A 17957-nucleotide genomic window follows, 5' to 3' on the forward strand; every position below is an offset into this window, starting at 1 on the left:
AAAACAAAACTGTACTTTCAGCACACTGAAAGTAACGGATTCTCTTAAGATGACTCATACAGAACTGGGTAGGGTCAATGACTTATCTATCAAGACCCACGGAAAATTCTCTGACAGGAGCACAGCACCATTGAACACATCTGCCAGTTTTCATGTGATCCATCCATATCAAAGCCCGAGATATATTAGGTATTAGCAGAGCATGCATTAATGGGAGGGTGACAACCAACCACATCCAAGCAAAACAACACAAAATGTCCTTTTCACATTCTCAAGAGCTAGTGCCCCGAGTGGTATGGACCTTGCAACTAGCTGTTAACGAAGCCAAATATTTGCTTATTCTCTGCTGAAAGCATGTACGTGTCAGAAAAGCTGATGGATGGACTCTTTGCCTAGTCTTCTGCCTGCTTTTTTCTCCCTGCGACATCTTTCGGCTGCTTTTTCTCCACTCAACATGGTGAACACACAGATGGCAACAGAATGGGGGGGAAGGGAAGGGTTTTTCTTCTACAAATCCCTTCTTTGCATATGTGGCTTTGATGTTCTGCCACTGCTGCTTGGGTCTCAAATAGAAAAAACAAATTCTCTCCCCAAGCAGGGAAAAGATGTATGCATGTATGTGTACACATGAGAGAGCTATATAGATTTAGATAGATAAGATAGATTTGTGTGTGTGTGGATGAGAGAGAGAGACAAGAACTTCTAAGCATGCTTCAATAATACCTCCTTGTGGTCAGCTATGACAGACTAACATGGATGGTGAACCAACAAAATTTCACTGTCTCAATTCTCACGTTTCTACTTTAATGTGGGCCGGGAATTTATGCGTACAGCTGTTCCTCTTTGACCTGGATTTAAACTGAACTTTCATTGGACCTTAACCTGACAGTCAATACTGCAGTCAGCACATTGTCATTTATAGCATCAATAAGCAAGAAACACGTCAACAGTTACAGGCATCTGCAGCCAGCTGAAGTTATGTCACTGCTTGCAACACTGCAGACTACTGAAGTATGAAAGCACCAAACACCCAAACCGACACTTCAGTGTATGCCAGTAGGCACCTGCAATTGTTTGTATGCTGCCCGCATGTGTGGCCAGGTTCTATTGCAATCTCTGCAGCTGTTGAAGTTGCAAGGTTGGATTCCTAAGGACCGTGCAAGCCCTTGCACCCCAGTGACCACAAATGGATTAAACAGGCTTAAATATAAGAGCAATTCTACAAGGTCAAAGCACGATGCTAGCCAGGCTGAAATAATTCGCCTATGTCAGGCACAGGCAGACTCGGCCCTCCAGATGTTTTGGGACTACAACTCCCATGATCCCTAGCTAACAGGGCCAGTGGTCAGGGATGATGGGAATTGTAGTCCCAGAACATCTGGAGGGCAGAGTTTGCCTATGCCTGACCTATGCGGTGTTCTACACAGCAGACTTCACTTTTAAAACTGAGCCACTGCTTGTGTAACATCAGGTGCTGTTCTGGCTTTCTAGCACAACATGTATAGCAGCTAGGGTCTAGATTTAACACCTTTGGGTCTTTCTGATCTCCTGGGAAGTCAAGCACATATGATGACATCAGTTTCAATGAATACAGAGTAAAGGTTAAGGGGCACAGATTCACGGGGGACAACATCTGGCTAAGGCGCACACTTCATACTTTGTGCCAGGGACTTTGCTGCCACCACAGCAAAGGGCCAAAGTTCAGTGGCAGAGCACACATGCTCTGCATATGAAAGGACCCGGGCTCAATCTCTGGCATCCCCAGCAGGGATGAGAAAGCCTCATCTCTGAAACCCTGGAGAACTGCTTCCAGTCAAGGGAGACGAGGAGTGGGGAACCTGTGTTGCTCCAGAGGTTGTTGGAAGTCCAACTCCCATTATCCTTGACCACGGGCCGTGTTGGCAATGGTTGATGGGTCCTGGAGTCCAACCGCACCTGGAGGTCCACAAGCAAGTCATCCATTGTGTAGACCAGGGGTTGTCAACCTGGTCCCTACCGCCCACCAGTGGATGTTTCAGGATTCTAGGTGGGTGGTAGGGGGTTCTATGGCACAAGCTGAATCCTCCTTCCATTGAGCACTGGCAGGCAGCGAGGAAATTTTACCATCCAGAAAGATGCATTAGTGGGCGGTAGGTATAAAAAGGTTGACTACCCCTGGTGTAGACAGACTGATGGAGCAAGGGTCTGGCAGGCAGCTCCCTTCTGGATAGGGATCCATTCATGTGAAGCAGCTCCTATGTGGTTTATACTGGTTCCAACCACCCCAACAAAGACATCCCAAAAGAAAGGCTTTTGCTGGCATGGTGGAAACCAGCCCAGTCCCTGCTGGAGATGCTTCACACAACTGCCTTCCCATGCGGACAGAAATACATAGCATTTGCTTTCTCAATGCAATCACGTACGATGTGCGAAGCAGCCCTCTGGTGGGCAGATGAAGCGCAAATGGAAGAATTAAAAGTGTTGTGTACCTGGCGATAAAAATATTGAATGTGACTGGCAAGCAAGGCTTCCTTCTCCAATCTACTTGTGTTCAATGTCCACAGATGCAGAGTTTGGCCACCTATCTGGATGGCAGCAATTATGACACATCAGGCCTGCAGAACTTGCTACCCTCCAAGAAGATTGTAGCCCACCAGGTGCTTAAAGCCACCCCCCCATTTCTACAGACTCAGGTGCATACCTGCCAAGTTGCTGTCGGAGAAATAAGGGTCCGGGCGGAAGTAGCAGACCGGAAGTAGCGCTGCCGCCATTTTGGAACTGGGCGGAACAGAAGTGACTTTTGATGCTGCTTTGCCCAGTTCCAAAATGGCCGCCGCGCCAGAAGTCGCACTGCAGCCATTTTGGAACTGGGCAGAGCAGCATCAAAAGTCGCTTCTGAGCATGCTCCGCCCAGTTCCAAAATGGCCGCCGCGCCAGAATAAACCGGGAAAAAACAAAAATATCTGTTTTTTCAGCTAGGAACAGCTGGAAAAACGGGGATTTCCCGGGGAATACGGGAGACTTGGCAGCTATGCTCAGGCAGGCTGTAAGAATTGGATATTTACCATGCCCCGGAGGGCTGCTTTTGACTAGGTGAATCCCAAGCTGTGCAGGCTGGTGCTACATTTTGTTCATCTAAAGCAGGGCTAGGCAAAATGGTGCCCCCCCCCAAAAAAAACCGTTGTTGGATGCTCTCACCATACCTGATCAGTGGCCAGGCTGGCAGGGGTTGATGGGAATTGTAGTCCAACAGTATCAGGAGGATATAATGTTGGACCCCTTAGAGATTTTTGGATACCAGTGGCCCCCACACCCGCTTTCTAGTGAAGAGGAAAACAATGGAGCCAAATACGGAAGTGCTGACTCTGTGCCTTCCCTCCGGAAATCCTTTGCTTTCTTTTACAGTGGCCAGCCATGTGACAGAGGGAAATATAAAACAGAAGCAAACTGCTTCCCCAGAAATTTCAAGCACACAATATCAACATTATATAATGCACAATAAAAGACTTCATACCTGGAGTTGAAAAAACGAAAAGTGTTAACAGCTGACCTGGCACAGCCCCACATGCTCTCTCTGGAAATTGAACACAGACAATTAGCAATTTTAAGATACCCCAAAGAACGTCAGAGGGGGGTAGACAACAGGGAGGGAAACGTACAGGGGGGAAAAACCACAGCCCCAACAACAAGCAGAGACAGCTTACACCTAAGATTTTGTATTCTTCCACCTGAAATTCACCCAGAGCAGCACTGAAACAGTGATGCATTTAATCTTACAGGGCAGAGTCATTCACTGGGTAATTTAAAGAGTTTTAAAAAAATGATAGCTATGACTTCTTTTTCAAGAAGTGAAACATCTTGAAACATCTGACATTTATTTCAACTACATTTGCTGTTAGGATTTAGGGTCAGCTAAGTCCTACTTAGAGTGGACCCGCTCCATTTAATCTGCTAGGAGCAGGACCACACTTAGAACCAGATAACCAAAATTAGGAATATAAGGGCACAATTCCTGCAAGGTCAGTACAAGTCCCACCTTTTTCTCTTAGTGCTCCACTGTGCTCCAGGTATTGCAGAGTATGGAAGGTTGTCCTGCTTCCAGCTACATTCCAGCCCAAAGCCCCTGTGAGGAATTTACTTGAGCTTGAAGCTCAAGGTAAATTATGAGCTGGGACCTGGGATGGGGTGAAAAACAGGAAGCATGCCAGCTTCCCATTCTGGGTAGTGGCCAGAATCCTACCCTGCATGCTTGCCAATGAGGTATTCTGGGGAGGGACTGTGACCTAGTTTTAAAAAATTATTTCTCAGGTTGGCAGCGTTTATGCAGAAATTCACAAATTCAGAACTTCAGCAGCTCTGAGGGAAAAGGCAGAAATAATGAAGCATAATGACAGGCACTTTATGAATAATAATAAAACGATATCGGCACTGAAGTGAAATATCGGACCATGTTTGCTTTTTGACACACCAATGAAAATGCTAGGAGTAAAGCATTTTAGTTTAGAATTTAAACGTAGCGATTTCACAGAAAATAGTACCCTAAGGCATACAAGTTTCAACAATAAGTATTTCAGAACCAGGCTCCTGCATTAACTAAGTAATCTTCTTCCGTCCTAATTTGCAATCCCTTCCAACTCTATGATTCTATGGTATCTATGATTCTGGAAGAATTCTGATCATCTGCATTATTGGCTGGGAAATGGGATTCATTCAATTGCAAAAACAAACAGTTATACCATTTAAAGCAGCAGCAGCAGCAGCAGCAGCAACAACAATAACAATAACTTGCAACTGGTCTGCAAAGCCTCATGCCTATCGGCTTGGAATATTCCATGGTATTTTTCTGAAGGAGGCATGCATTAAGCCACTGGAAACTACATGGGAGATTTTGAAGATATTCTAGAAATAGGGCAGCATGGGGGTAGGCTTGCCATACGTCAGAAAAATGTCCTGGTTTTCGGGTGTAAAAATGGCATCAGGGAAAACCTGAATGTATGGCAATGCGATGAAAAAAGCAGCGGAAACAGCTCCAAAAGCTTAAAATCAACTTTGTGGGTGTCAGTAATTTTACATTTTGAAATATGGCAACCCTACATGGAGGCTATTACCGTGTTTCTCCGAAAATAAGACACCAGCTTATATTTATTTTTCCCTCCAAAAACAAAACAAAAACACTATGGCTTATTTTCAGGGGATGTCTTTTCCCCCCTCCTCCTCGAGCCGCGGCCGGCATTGCTGCTGCGCCTATCACTATGTCTTATTTTTGGGGTATGGCTTATATTCTTTGAATGCTTAAAAATCCTGCTATGGCTTATTTTATGACTGCATCTTATTTTTGGAGAAACAGGGTATGCTGCATGAATTCTAATGTACTGAGCAATGAAAAACACAAAAGGTGCTATTGGATTACGAACTGCAACCTGATGAAAATTTGCTTGGGAGTATGTCCCAAGGATGGGCGATATACTAGTGCTTTCCAAATTTCTGAGAGCTTAGGTGCACACATTTTTATTTAAAATTGGAGTCACCTGAGTATATCTTCCCCCAAAGTTTAGTTTTAGAAGGTAAAAGAGTAAGTAGGCGCACCTTCTGATTTGAAGATGGGAAGCTCACATTAGTGACATGCGAGGCCTGGTTTGGACAGGTGTCTTAAACTTGTATGCTCCCTGCGCCACCCAAAATCCTCTCCAACAGCTGTTAGAAAGTGGAAGCTTTCACTATCTCCTCTCTGAAAAAGCTACAGTTTTGTGTGACCGCTGAACACGAAACTGTGGTGATTCTAAATGGCAGTAAGTCAAAACGGAAGTGAACACGGAAGGGGAGGGAGAAGCAACAGTAAATCTTGGAATACCATTATGTCTGAATGCAACCACTCAGACAAACAAGAGGCAGGCGTCTCTGATAGTGGGTAATATGTGGCTGCATGAGGGCATGATCCACTTATATCTAATGCACCAATGCTCTAGAACAGACATCCCCAAACTTCGACCCTCCAGATGTTTTCGACTACAATTCCCATCATCCCTGACCACTGGTCCTGTTAGCTAGGGATCATGGGAGTTGTAGGCCAAAACATCTGGAGGGCCGCAGTTTGGGGATGCCTGCTCAAGACCCACCTTTGTAGCTACTGTTAGTGGAATATCTGCCACCTCTTCCACGAGTCTCCCACACCAGGTCAGGGCGACATAAAAACTCACAGGGCTATGTTAATAGCAAGCTTAGAACACCACACAACTCCTTGGGAAAACTGGACTAGCTGAGTTTAGAGTTTGTTGGTTTTGCTGGATCAAAATGAAAATTAGCACCCCCCGGCTCCTTGAATCACCAGTACACTGCGCCCCAAAACAATTGATGGCTTCAGCTCCACTTTTCAATGCATTCTGAGCAGATAAAGTTGAAGATTAGGTAAAGATAGTTATAGTTGGCAGCCGGAGGACCACTGGTCCTCTGAGCTAGGGATCATGGGAGTTGTAGGCCAAATATCTGGAGGGCCACAGTTTGGGGATGCCTGCTCTAGAATTAACTAACCCCAAATGAGGCTGACAGGAAGGTGGTACACCCAGAGGTATGAATCATATACAGTTGTAACTGGTAGTTTTACCATGAAGATTGGTGTAATGTGAGATATATGCAGAATGTGGGATGCAAAATAACTTCCCCCATTATCTTCACGGGACAGGGGCAATGACTAGGGCTAGGACTAGGGATGGGCACTCATTCAAAACAAATGAAAAATCAAACTCAATGGAAAGTCTTCACTTCAAATTTCATTTGTTACGGAATGAAAGCAATCACTAACTAACGGGATACAAATGGGATTTGTTTTCATTGCACTGTTAAACACAATTGAATACCCAGGCACAATACAACGGGGAAAATAAAATGGCAGCAGGAGGGGCCCCCTGAAATCAGCACAAATGGCAACGGAAGCAACAAAAGAAAAGAACGCTTTCCCCGTAAAAGCAAGATGGATAGGGTCACGTAATTAATGTAAGCAACAGAAATGGGAAAGAACCATTCAATTTAATGTGATTAAGATCACCCCACCTTCCATCCAAGGTGCTCAAGGTGGCCATGGCAGACACACTCATTTTTTATTTTTAAAAAATCCTTACAAGGTAGGTTAGGCCGAGAGGCAGTGACTGGCCCAAGGTCACCCAAGTGACCATCATGGTTGAGTGGAGTTTTGAACCTGGTCTGCAATGGTAACAGCCTAATGCTCTAACCACTACAACCCCTTGGCTCTAAAATGAATGGGGTTCTAACAAGTGAACAATGAAATGGATGGGGTCCTCAAGAGTTTTAAACAAACACAACTTATGTAAAGTTATTTATAGGCCAACCTTTGGGCACAGCCCACCCAAGACCGCTTACATCTCATATAAACCACAGTAACATTCAGAAAATAACATTTCAAAAGCAACATTACAAGCAAGTACTTTAAAACATGGGCTGGTTAAAATAAATAAAGGAGCAAAATAGAAATTCTATCCAGTCAATAATAGGCTATTAAAGTAACAGCTTTCAAACAAGTGGGCTTTTGAACCCTGCTTACAATCTGGAGAGTTCATAATCTGGTGGGAAACAACAGTAAGGAGCCCGTCTCTTGTGCCTGTCAACTGAACTGACCTTACTGGCAAGCTTATAAGAAGTTCCTCTGAGGCAGATTTTAAGGCCTGGGCAGGTTCATATGGGTACAGACGGTTCTTCAAATAACTCTATCCCAAATAAATAAGAGCTTTAAAGATCAAAACCAACACTCTTAATTGAACCCAGAAACACGACTAACAATTGGTGTTACATGCTCTGATCTCCAAGCACCTGACAACATCCCAAATACCACTAGTCAGGGTTCCTGAACTGTTTCCAAAGGTAGCCTCATGTACAGCGCACTACAGCAGTCTCATAGAATTGTTGGGTTGGAAGGGACCACGAGGGTCATCTAGTCCAACCCCCTGCAATGCAGGAATCTTTCAACCAATGTGGGGCTCAAACCCAGGACCCTGGAATTAAGAGTCTCATGCTCCCCCGACTGAGCTATCCTGCCTGAGAATATTCATGGAAAAATATTTGTCCACATTTCAAGGAATTACCAGGGCATATAAGCCCCAAATTTGAAGCATTTATGGAGTTTCTTTTCAGGGAAGTACCTGAACTCAATTGCTGCATTATTTCTCAGTCGATTGATTGATTTATTGATTGATTGATTATTGCTCAATCTTAGTGGTTGTTGGGTGATGAATAGCTCTCCTCTCTTTTTTAAACTGTCATTGCTGAAATCCAAAAGGGGATTTTTGTTTTTAAGTATCCTGTAGGAAACTCATAGGATTCAGGTCTGATCCTTTAAGGAGCCTGGTTGGGAGACTCCCGAGGAACTATATCTAAGCTTTCCTGAACTCTGCTCTGAACTGTTTGAAAGAAGAGTGAGGTGTAGATATTTCGAAAAATCAAAAGGCACACAGATACATAAAGCCAATGCAAGCAAACTACATATGATTTCAAGCAACTGCAAGCACATTTCAGTCCTACTGATTTCAACAAGAGAGTGAATCATGTGCTTAATTCTCCCATTGAAATTAACACAATGCAAGAGTGGTTCAATTGCATCCATTTCTGTTTACTAAAAGAGGAAAACAACTGTACAAGCTAATATATCTTATATATGGGAGGAAAAAGGAAAAGACACAAAGTATCCAGATAACCAATAATCTAACACTGTTAGAGTCCTGCAAACAAACTCATAATAATCTAGATAGCTGTGAAAAACTGTTCCAGAAATTGAGAAAAGGAAGCCATGTGATTTCAAAACTACTGGTGAAATGCTGTCCATTTTGAGTCTTTGTTAGATTTGTTAATTCAATAATTTGAATTATTGGGGATGGGGAGCCCTTGATATGCCCCTCCTGACCTCCCGCCATCCAAAGGAGAGCTTTCTAAAAACACTAGCTAAAGGCGCTATTCTTCTAGCCCTATTGGAATTCAAGCACTGATTTTGCCTTCTCTGTTACATTCAATTTTCAGTCCCTTAAACACCCAACAAAAGAATCAGTTTTGTTAGAACAGTCCTGCCAGTTTGAGTCTTATCTCTTCCTTATCCCTTCAGCTCTCCTTAATAAGTTATAGATCTTTACTGTTGTCCCATGAATCCACCTCTTTCAGGGCTCATACTGATACATACAAGTTTGCTTTTTTTTTTAACCTGGCATCATTCTGTGGGGAGAAGTTTTATTCTTTTTCCAGTGTGGGGATGGGCTAATCAGACTGATCTGTTAAGTCCACGGTCCAGGATTGGAAAATTGTTTTTAAAAATGTGAACTGCTGCTCTTCCCACCTATATCTTACTGGAGTTTGGGGCAGTACATCAGCCTCAGTTATTAATATTCTGGTTTATTAGATATTCCCCGTCACTGTTTGGGCTTGAGTCATTTTGTTTTCTTAGCTAGCCTGGAACATGTTTAGAATTTAGAATTAAATATATATTTCTAGGATGGTTTGCTGCAAGACAGTGAATGGGATAGGGGAATTTTCAGGGAAGGAGTGGGAAGAACAAGAATCTGTACTTAGCTCATTCTGCCCTTGTCGCTCCTTCAGGTATACTGGACCGAGGCTATCACTGCAGAAGCTGGAGGAAGGAGGAAGGCCACCACAATCTACACAAGCTATTATGTGGTGTGTGTTATAGCTGTCAAGTGTCCAGGTTACAAAAGCACAAATTACTGACGTCTCTTAGTTTTATTAAGCTGGTGTCTAATAACAGATCTGGTGGGAGTTTGAGATCTATAAATGGTGGCTGTCCTGGTTTTGACTCAAGAGGACAATCACCCTGGACCAGGAATCCTTGGCGTCTGAGCCCTCTGGCAACCTCTGGCAACTGCAGCTCCAAGATGGATTCATGCCCTTGTCCATCTTGCGTTGTTCTAAAGGCTCTCCTGAGCCCCAAGGAGACACCTCTGCCACTAGATTCCAACGGCTGACCCACAGATTCCTCAGGGGATCAAGGAAGTCCTGAGGAGAGATCTCCACACCTGAAAATGCCATTACCTCGAAAGACCCAATAGCTGTAAAAGAAGGCACCAACCCTTTAACTGGCCAGGAGCATGGCCACTTAGGGCACGGGCCTCTAACCTGCTATAAAATTCACTTAGTTGTTGTTCCGGGACCTTGCTAGATAACCTATGGTCCTGAATTCACATTGCCATCTCTCTCCGAGGTGCTGATATTGGCTTTGTCTTGCTCTGATTTTCACCCCTACTCACAACAGAACCAGGAGCTACTGACTTCCCCTTGTGTCTGGGCCTCAAACAATCCCAGAAGAACATGTCCAGAACCATCTATCACCACTTTATGGGATGCATCTGACAGGCACATGCAGACATTCAAAAAACATCTCCTGAACCCTGAACTCCTGAACCAGGTTCCCTGTCGAAAGGATAGCATTAAACAATCCCAGCTGAGCCCGTTCCCATCTTTGCCACACTAGGTTGTACAAGTTACCCTGAGCAATATACATTCCTTTTCATGCCACTTTGGAGGCAATCTAAAAGGAAAAAAATCCTAAGGTCTCCTGCTGCAATCTATCGGCCTATTTGCCACATGGTTAAAAAAACAAAACAAGAAAACCAAGAACAAAACACCAACAACCCAAAGTTGCCATGGAAACAGAAGAAGAAGAAGAAGAAGAAGAAGAAGAAGAAGAAGAAGAAGAAGAAGAAGAAGAAGAAGAAGAAGAAGAAGAAGAAGAAGAAGAAGCAGCAGCAGCAGCAGCAGCAGCAGCAGCAGCAGCAGCAGCTGGGAGCCAAACATGAGCCTGGATTGTTGGAGGAGGCATGTAACTTGCAATATGTAAGTTCTCAAGGTTTGGAAAGACTTGTGGTTGAGATCTTGGAAAGCTGCTGCCAATTAAGAGTACACAATACTGAGCTCGATGAATTAATGGTGTAACTCTGCAGAAGACAGATCCGATATGTTGCATGTCAAAGTTCTCTAGAGCAAGAAGCACTGTGAAACCTCAGCAGCCTCTCCAAAACAAAGGGCCTCAGGTAATGGAATGCATTAGATACAAACAGGGTTCACAGTCGAGTGCCCAGCTCAATGCAGACCACTAGGAGCTCAATAACCCCCTTGCCTTTTGCTGCTTTCCTGGGGCTGCATAAAATAGGAGTGGGGGCTTCAATCCATGCTAGTTTGGTGGCATGGCCTGTATTAGGATTTGGATTCCTCTGAGGAGGTAAAAACAAACCCCATCCTAACAGTATTCTGCCTCCTCCTCCAGCAACCGCACTCCTGAATTAAAATACAAAGGTCAAAGGCCTTCCGATAGATCTTGTGTAAAAAAACAGCAGCATAAAGGCTGGCCTTGACCCTTGTCTAATTCCAAACCATTATGAGACAAGAGGACCAATGGATACTAATGCCAAGGGAGTCCTTTGCCTACCACCTTCAGTAAATCACATCAGAGCTGCTGTAGTGCATAACAATATCTTAACTTTCTCAGCCGCGCTCTCTTTTGTGCTGAGAAAATCTGAATGAAGCAAGGAGCACTTTCTGCACCAACCTCTGAGCTGGGGAAGAGAGACTTGTTTCAGAGATGGAGAGGGATGAGTGTACTCCATCCATACCGGTAGTAGACTGTATGGCACACTTTCTCTGTTGATTTACATTCATTTACAGAGAATGTGAAAATAAAGGAGTGTTCCCCCCCACTGTTTGTCTGCCAACACATTCGTGCTTGCACATACCATGTACCTTTTAGGAAGGAAGTGATATTTTAGTATGAGTATTCAGCTGAAACCTCACACCATTTCCCAGGGAAATTGTCAACCAGATTGAAAAATGTTACCTTCTTTGGTCCCTTTCCAGCCCATCTTGGGAAGATGTTAGCTACTTTATTTAGCTTGTCATCACCTGCCTTGTTCTGAGTTGTGCATATGCCCCGAGAGACATGCGCACCATTAAAACGGACTGCTTCTGACTGTACATACTGGCATCCAATAACATCATCACAGATGAACTGCCCAAATGTCACCCTGCTCATTACATAGTCCCTGATTGGGTAAGATTACCCATGTGATTAATTCAAGAAGACGAAAAATGAGCACCCATGGTAAATCCGTGCTACTGAAAAGGATTTTTAAAGGGATGTTTGTATATTTTCAAAGTGTATAGCCCGAATCCAGATAAAGTTCACCATGCTTAAGTCCCACTGAAATTAATAACAAGCTGGGGCTCATTTATGTCCCATCAATTTTAGTGGAACTTTATAGTAACTAAGGTTGCAATACATGCACTCTTACCTGGGATTAGGTGCCATTGAGCTTAAAGGGTCTCATGTCTGAATGGACATGTTTAGGATTGTGTTGCAAATTTCTTTGGATCTGAGCCTAAGTTTTTTTTACTAATGCATTTTCTTGAGATATCTACTGGCAAATATTCAGTGGAGCCCTATTTAAGGTTGCGTTTCAAAGTATTGTAAACAAGAGCAAGGGTAGGAGCCTACCAGCAAGAAGACACAGCATTTTGAGATTCAGTGGCAGTAAGGTAAAAGAAAAACCATTTCTTTCATTAATCAAGATAATAATGCCTGTTTACTGGAGGACTGGCCCGAAATAGGTGCAACTAGGAAGCGGGTGGCGCTGTGGTCTAAACCACAGAGCCTAGGGCTTGCTGATCAGAAGGTCGGCGGTTTGAATCCCCGCGACGGGGTGAGCTCCTCTTGCTTGATCCCAGCTCCTGCCAACCTAGCAGTTTGATAGCACGCCAAAAAAGTGCAAGTAGATAAATAGGTACCGCTCTGGCAGGAAGGTAAACGGTGTTTCCATGCGCTGCTCTAGTTTGCTTAGTCATGCTGGCCACATGGCCCAGAAGCTGACTGCGGACAAACGCTGGCTCCCTCGGCCAGTAAAGCGAGATGAGCGCCACAACCCCAGAGTCGTCCGCGACTAGACCTCACGGACAGGGGTCCCTTTACCTAGGAAGCCAACCAGTGTGGCACTCACAATGCTTCATGTGGCATATGATTCTGGACTCTCTTCCTGGTTCTGACAAGAGTTGAATCCCTGAAAAATAATTCTAAAAGGCCCTCCCAGAATTCTCTGCGATGACCTGGGATTCTGCACCCGAGTGCTAGGAATCACACCTCATTGCTGGCCTGCTTTAAAATACAAGCTCATTAGAAGCACTGTGATCTCCCTGCTTTTCTTGGATGGTGTGTGTGTGTGCCTCCTAGCAGGTCACATAAAAGGGAGCATCAAAATACCGATGGGCTACTGAACTGCTCCTGCTTATAGATCATTGGTTGTAGAACTGTTTTTTCTCCTCTTTGGCTTGCTCTGCCCCTGACCTTTTGTGAGTTTCTGCCTCTCTCTCTCTCTCTCTCTCTCTCTCTCTCTCTCTCTCTCTCTCTCTCTCTCTCTCTCTCTCTGTGTGTGTGTGTGTGTGTGTGTGTGTGTCTGTCACTCTCTCTCTCCAACTTGTTTTCCTCTAGCTTTCCCTCAATGCCCCACGACACCCATGTCTTGCCTTGTTCCCTAATCCACAGGCTCAGTTCTCATGGGGACAACCTTGCCTAAGGCAGGAAAAAAGCTTTCTATTAGCCCTGGATTATTATGACTGCCTGTCAGTGGCATGTTCTCCCTCTTTTGCTCACTGATGAATATTTGCCACAATCAGCATTTTTAATGCTTCTCATCGCTGCGCTGCATTAAGAGAAAAAGCAAAAACACACAGCCAGAGCAGGTCAGCTATAGTTCAGCGGCGCTGCTTCAGAAACAAGAATATATTGCATTTGCATACTGATGCTAAAAAACTGTGCTAGACTTGCGCACTTGGAAAAGTTACTCAATCGATTCCAGTATTAAAAGTCTGGGGGAACTAAGTGGGGAAGCTGCAGTAGAATACTTTTTAGCATCTCGGTTTCATTTTGCCTACGTTTCCCCTGAGATGCTCTACTTTGTAAACACACATGTAGCCTTTTTAGGTGACTGACCTGGATTCTCTCCATATCACACAGAGTTCAACACTTCTTCTTTTTTTAACCTGCTTTAGGCTCTGCCCACCCACCCAAAATGGACTTCAATTCACCCACTGAGATGAACACAGTACAAAAACACTCAAAGATCAGTGTTTGAAAATTTGCTTTGTGAGCAGGGCTGGCCCTATGGCCAAGCTGGGTGGCGCAGGGCGCCAGGGGGGCGCCACGCAGCTGCGCCCACTGCGCAGCTCTGCCTGCCCGCCGCGCTGGGAAACGGGGTGGGGCAGGGGCGCTGGAGGGATCCGTCGCACCATGGCGCCAAGTATACTTAAGACGGCCCTATTTGTGAGTAAAGAAGAAACATATCATGGGGTGGGGGAGGGGAATTATTGCACTGAAAATAATGTCACAACCTATTGTATTGCATTGGCATCACAAGCAGAGCAAGGATGGTCAATGCCACTTAATTTCTGTAAAATAATTACAGAATTGGGGAATCTTTTTATTCCCTCCCTTCATGTGTTAAGATTTTGCAGGTTGCATTAATCTAGTGTTTTAGTTCGACAGGGGAACATGTTGCCTCTTTTGCAGCATGAGGAATGTTTTTTCTTTCCTTCTACACCCTCTGCGCCTATTATTCTGTATCATTCTGTTATTTTGTAACCTACAGGCCAGTTTTCACTTTGCTTGGCCATTTCTCCCCTCCTTGTGGTGAAAAAGCTCAACCGTGCATCAAAGGGGACTGGTGATACAGTCCCCGCTTCCCCGCCCATCCCCAGGGCTGTACGCACAAAGTCCTGGTTTTTTATTTAATTTGTTATTTCCACATAAACATCACTTTTGACCATTTAATCTCAAAAGCAGCAACACAGTTAAACAAAAAAGGTAAACTAAAATGTAAACACACATCTTTTAAAAATAAAATAAAATAGAAAAGCATCTACAGTAAAAGATAGCGTATCTGTATGAGCAAAAACTCTATAGAGGCAGGGCAGAATATTGCAATTGCCCTTCTAAAAGGGCCAGAACATAGGTGTGGTAGCTTTCCCCTTAAGGGGGAATTGCAGAGGCCACCACTGACAAGGCAGTGTTAATGGGTAGATGACCATTTTGATTCCTAAGTGTTGGTGGTAATACAGATCACTTTCATTTTTTGCAATTCTTTTTTTTTTTTACAAAAAGCTTTACAACTTAACGAGGAGAAAAGAACGGGAAACGGGAAACCAGATTCTAATTGAAAGTGAGCATGTCCACACATTTCCATACAACAGAACTGGCCCGGCACCTAGACTGATTCAAATGCAGGGTATCTAGAGAATGTCACATGACCAGGTGTTTCCATTAGGAACATCCGCCTTGGCGTCCACCCTGAAAACTCAATACTTACTCTTGAACAGCTCTGGCTATAGAGAGAGCTGTGGATCCAGTTTCATTAACACTATCCAAGGTCACATTTGGCAGGTCGTCGTCATCACTGTCACTTTTAATTTGTCTGGGAGATAGGCCACGTGGGTCCATTTGTGCTGGGAAAGAAAAGATACACAACGGATTAAAGTTAGCTTAGGGAACGCCTCCAGCTAATTCTACAATATGCAATCATTGTACTCATTTCCTTTTACAGCGGTACCTTGGATTAAGAACAGCTTAGTTTATGAACAACTTGGATTAAGAACGCCACGAACCCAGAAGTAGGTGTTTTGGTTTGTGAAGTACTAGTTACAGGTAGGTATCCGTGTTGGTCTGACGCAGTCAAAACAAAATTTAAAAAATCCTTCCAGTAGCACCTTAGAGACCAACTAAGTTTGTCATAGGTATGAGCTTTCGTGTGCATGCACACTTCTTCAGATGCACGAAAGCTCATACCTATGACAAACTTAGTTGGCCTCTAAAGTGCTACTGGAAGGAATTTTTTTTGGGGGGGGGGTTGTGAACTTTGCCTTGGAAGCAGAACATGTTGAGTGTGTTCCATTTGTAAATTGAGTCCCCCGCTGCTATGGGAAAGCGTGTCTTGGTTTAACAACGCTTTGGTTTAAGAATGGACTTCCAGAACGGATTAAGTTCATAAACCAAGGCACCACTGTTCTTAAATATTTTTACTACCCCACCTTTTAGGCTCGTGGGGCTCCCAAGCTGGCTCACAGATATCTGTAATCAATCCATAAAGCAATTAAGTAAACAAAAAGCAACTAAACTTCCTGATGAGAAAAAATGCAAAAGATGTGGCGGGCATGCAAAATAGTTAAAGAATACTGGGAAATGATATATAATGAGATTTTTAAAATGTTTTAAAAAACTTTTTTTCCCCAAACCAGAGGCATTCCTTCTGGGAATGGTACAGACAGAAGTACGCAGGAGTCAGAATTCTTGTTAAAAAAATGTATGCCACCACAGCAGCTCAGATCTTGCTAGCCCCCAAATGGTGCGTGAGTGAGCTCCCTAGTAAGGAGGATTGGCAATTAAAAAATGACAGAATATGCAGAGTTAGCAGGTCTAACAAGCAAAATAAGAGAGCAAGAAGATCAAGTATATGAAGAAGAGCGGAAGACAAGTGAAAATGCTAGCGGCATTAAGGTAAATTCAACAGTATGATATATATTAAAGGAAGAATAAGGGGAGAAAGTGGACTTAAATGGATATATGAGAATATGCAGGAATTGTGGGGGAAATCAAAGGAACCACGGAAGTGGAAGAAGGGAAGCCGTTGAATTTTTATTTTTATTATAAAGAAAGATATTAAAGGTGGAAATGTACATTTGAATGCGAATGTGATTTTGGAAATGGTAATAATGAAAATTAAAAATTAAAAACAAAACAGAAATGCAAAACAATGCTGTGGCATCTCTAGCTACCCTTCGAGCTCATTCTGCAATGGACACAAACTGTCCTATATATGGAGACAAGTCCACGTTGCATAGATAGCTGGTAATGTGACTCCACTGATCTAAGAACTAGGGTTAGGGGGTGGGGTTAAAGAAGTAGGCTTGCAGTTTGACCCTAAAGGTATTTTCTCAGAAACGGGTCCCACTTTGCTCAATGGGTTGATTCCTATTAAGGCAAAAAAGGACACAGCAACCCCATGTCTCCTCTTCGCTCTCCCTAACACCCAGTAAACAAAGATCTAAGATGTGATGCCATCGCATTGCCATGTTCCACCTCCACACTCCATTGCCGCTGTGGGGGAAGAGGAACTGAAAGCATGATGACCTCATGCCTGGTCTTTTAATTTAGGAGGCATTAATGGGGGGGGGGGAAGCAGGGAGGTGAGCTGAGGCGGCTGCTGGCAGCGGCCCCCCACACTTTATGTTAGTCTCCCTTCAGCGCGAGTATTCTTAGAACTGCAGACAGCAATTACATCTATAGCAATTATCTGTGCTGGTACTACAGAAAACAGACACTCCTAGGTAACCTGGGCGGTGAGAGGCGTGAGGCTCACAATGGCAATCTCACGTGACATGCAAAATACAACATACAGCGCAAATGTGCAGTACCGAAAACAACACCCAACCTTTTAAAAGCCACAAACAACACCTGGAAATAATGTTACCTTTTCGGGCACATAATTACTTTCAGATTTAGGTAGCTTGACAATATGGACTATGAGAGCTTAACAAATGATGTAGTATTTAGCTCTGAAATTATAAGGTTTAAGCAATACTTAAATCAGGCACCCCCAAACTTCAGCCCGCCAGATGTTTTGGACTACAATTCCCATCTTCCCCAACCACTGGTCCTGTTAGCTAGGGATCATGGGAGTTGTAGGCCAAAACATCTGGAGGGCCGCAGTTTGGGGATGCCTGACTTAAATACACTCAGACCTTATGTTGCGTCCGCTTCAGGTTGCGTCTTTTCAGCCTGCGAACGCTGTAAACACTTTTCAGCCTGTAAACACTTCCGGGTTTCGCCGTGCACACACACGCAGAAGCGTTCTGCACACTTCAATGCATGCGCTGAAGCGCTCTATCGCGCTTCACGCGTGCGCAGAAGCGCCACACTGGTTGCGGACTTTTCA

General features: G+C 44.1%; 1 protein-coding gene across 6 annotated transcripts in view; it reads right to left on the reverse strand.

Annotated features, from left to right (window-relative positions):
- Positions 1-17957, reverse strand: part of KLF12 (KLF transcription factor 12) — a 214884-nt gene that overhangs the window by 57282 nt on the left and 139645 nt on the right. For 5 of the 6 annotated variants that reach the window (XM_035114707.2, XM_060273328.1, XM_035114708.2 and 2 more), the window contains 2 exons: positions 15336-15471; positions 3494-3553 (listed from right to left, as the gene is read on the reverse strand). In XM_035114707.2, the coding sequence (XP_034970598.1) occupies positions 3494-3553; positions 15336-15471 (196 nt within the window). The remainder of the gene's footprint in view (positions 1-3493; positions 3554-15335; positions 15472-17957) is intronic. The other variant, XM_035114717.2, reaches the window with a different exon arrangement.

Source organism: Zootoca vivipara, chromosome 4 (genome assembly GCF_963506605.1).
Source record: "Zootoca vivipara chromosome 4, rZooViv1.1, whole genome shotgun sequence".
NCBI lineage: Eukaryota > Metazoa > Chordata > Lepidosauria > Squamata > Lacertidae > Zootoca > Zootoca vivipara.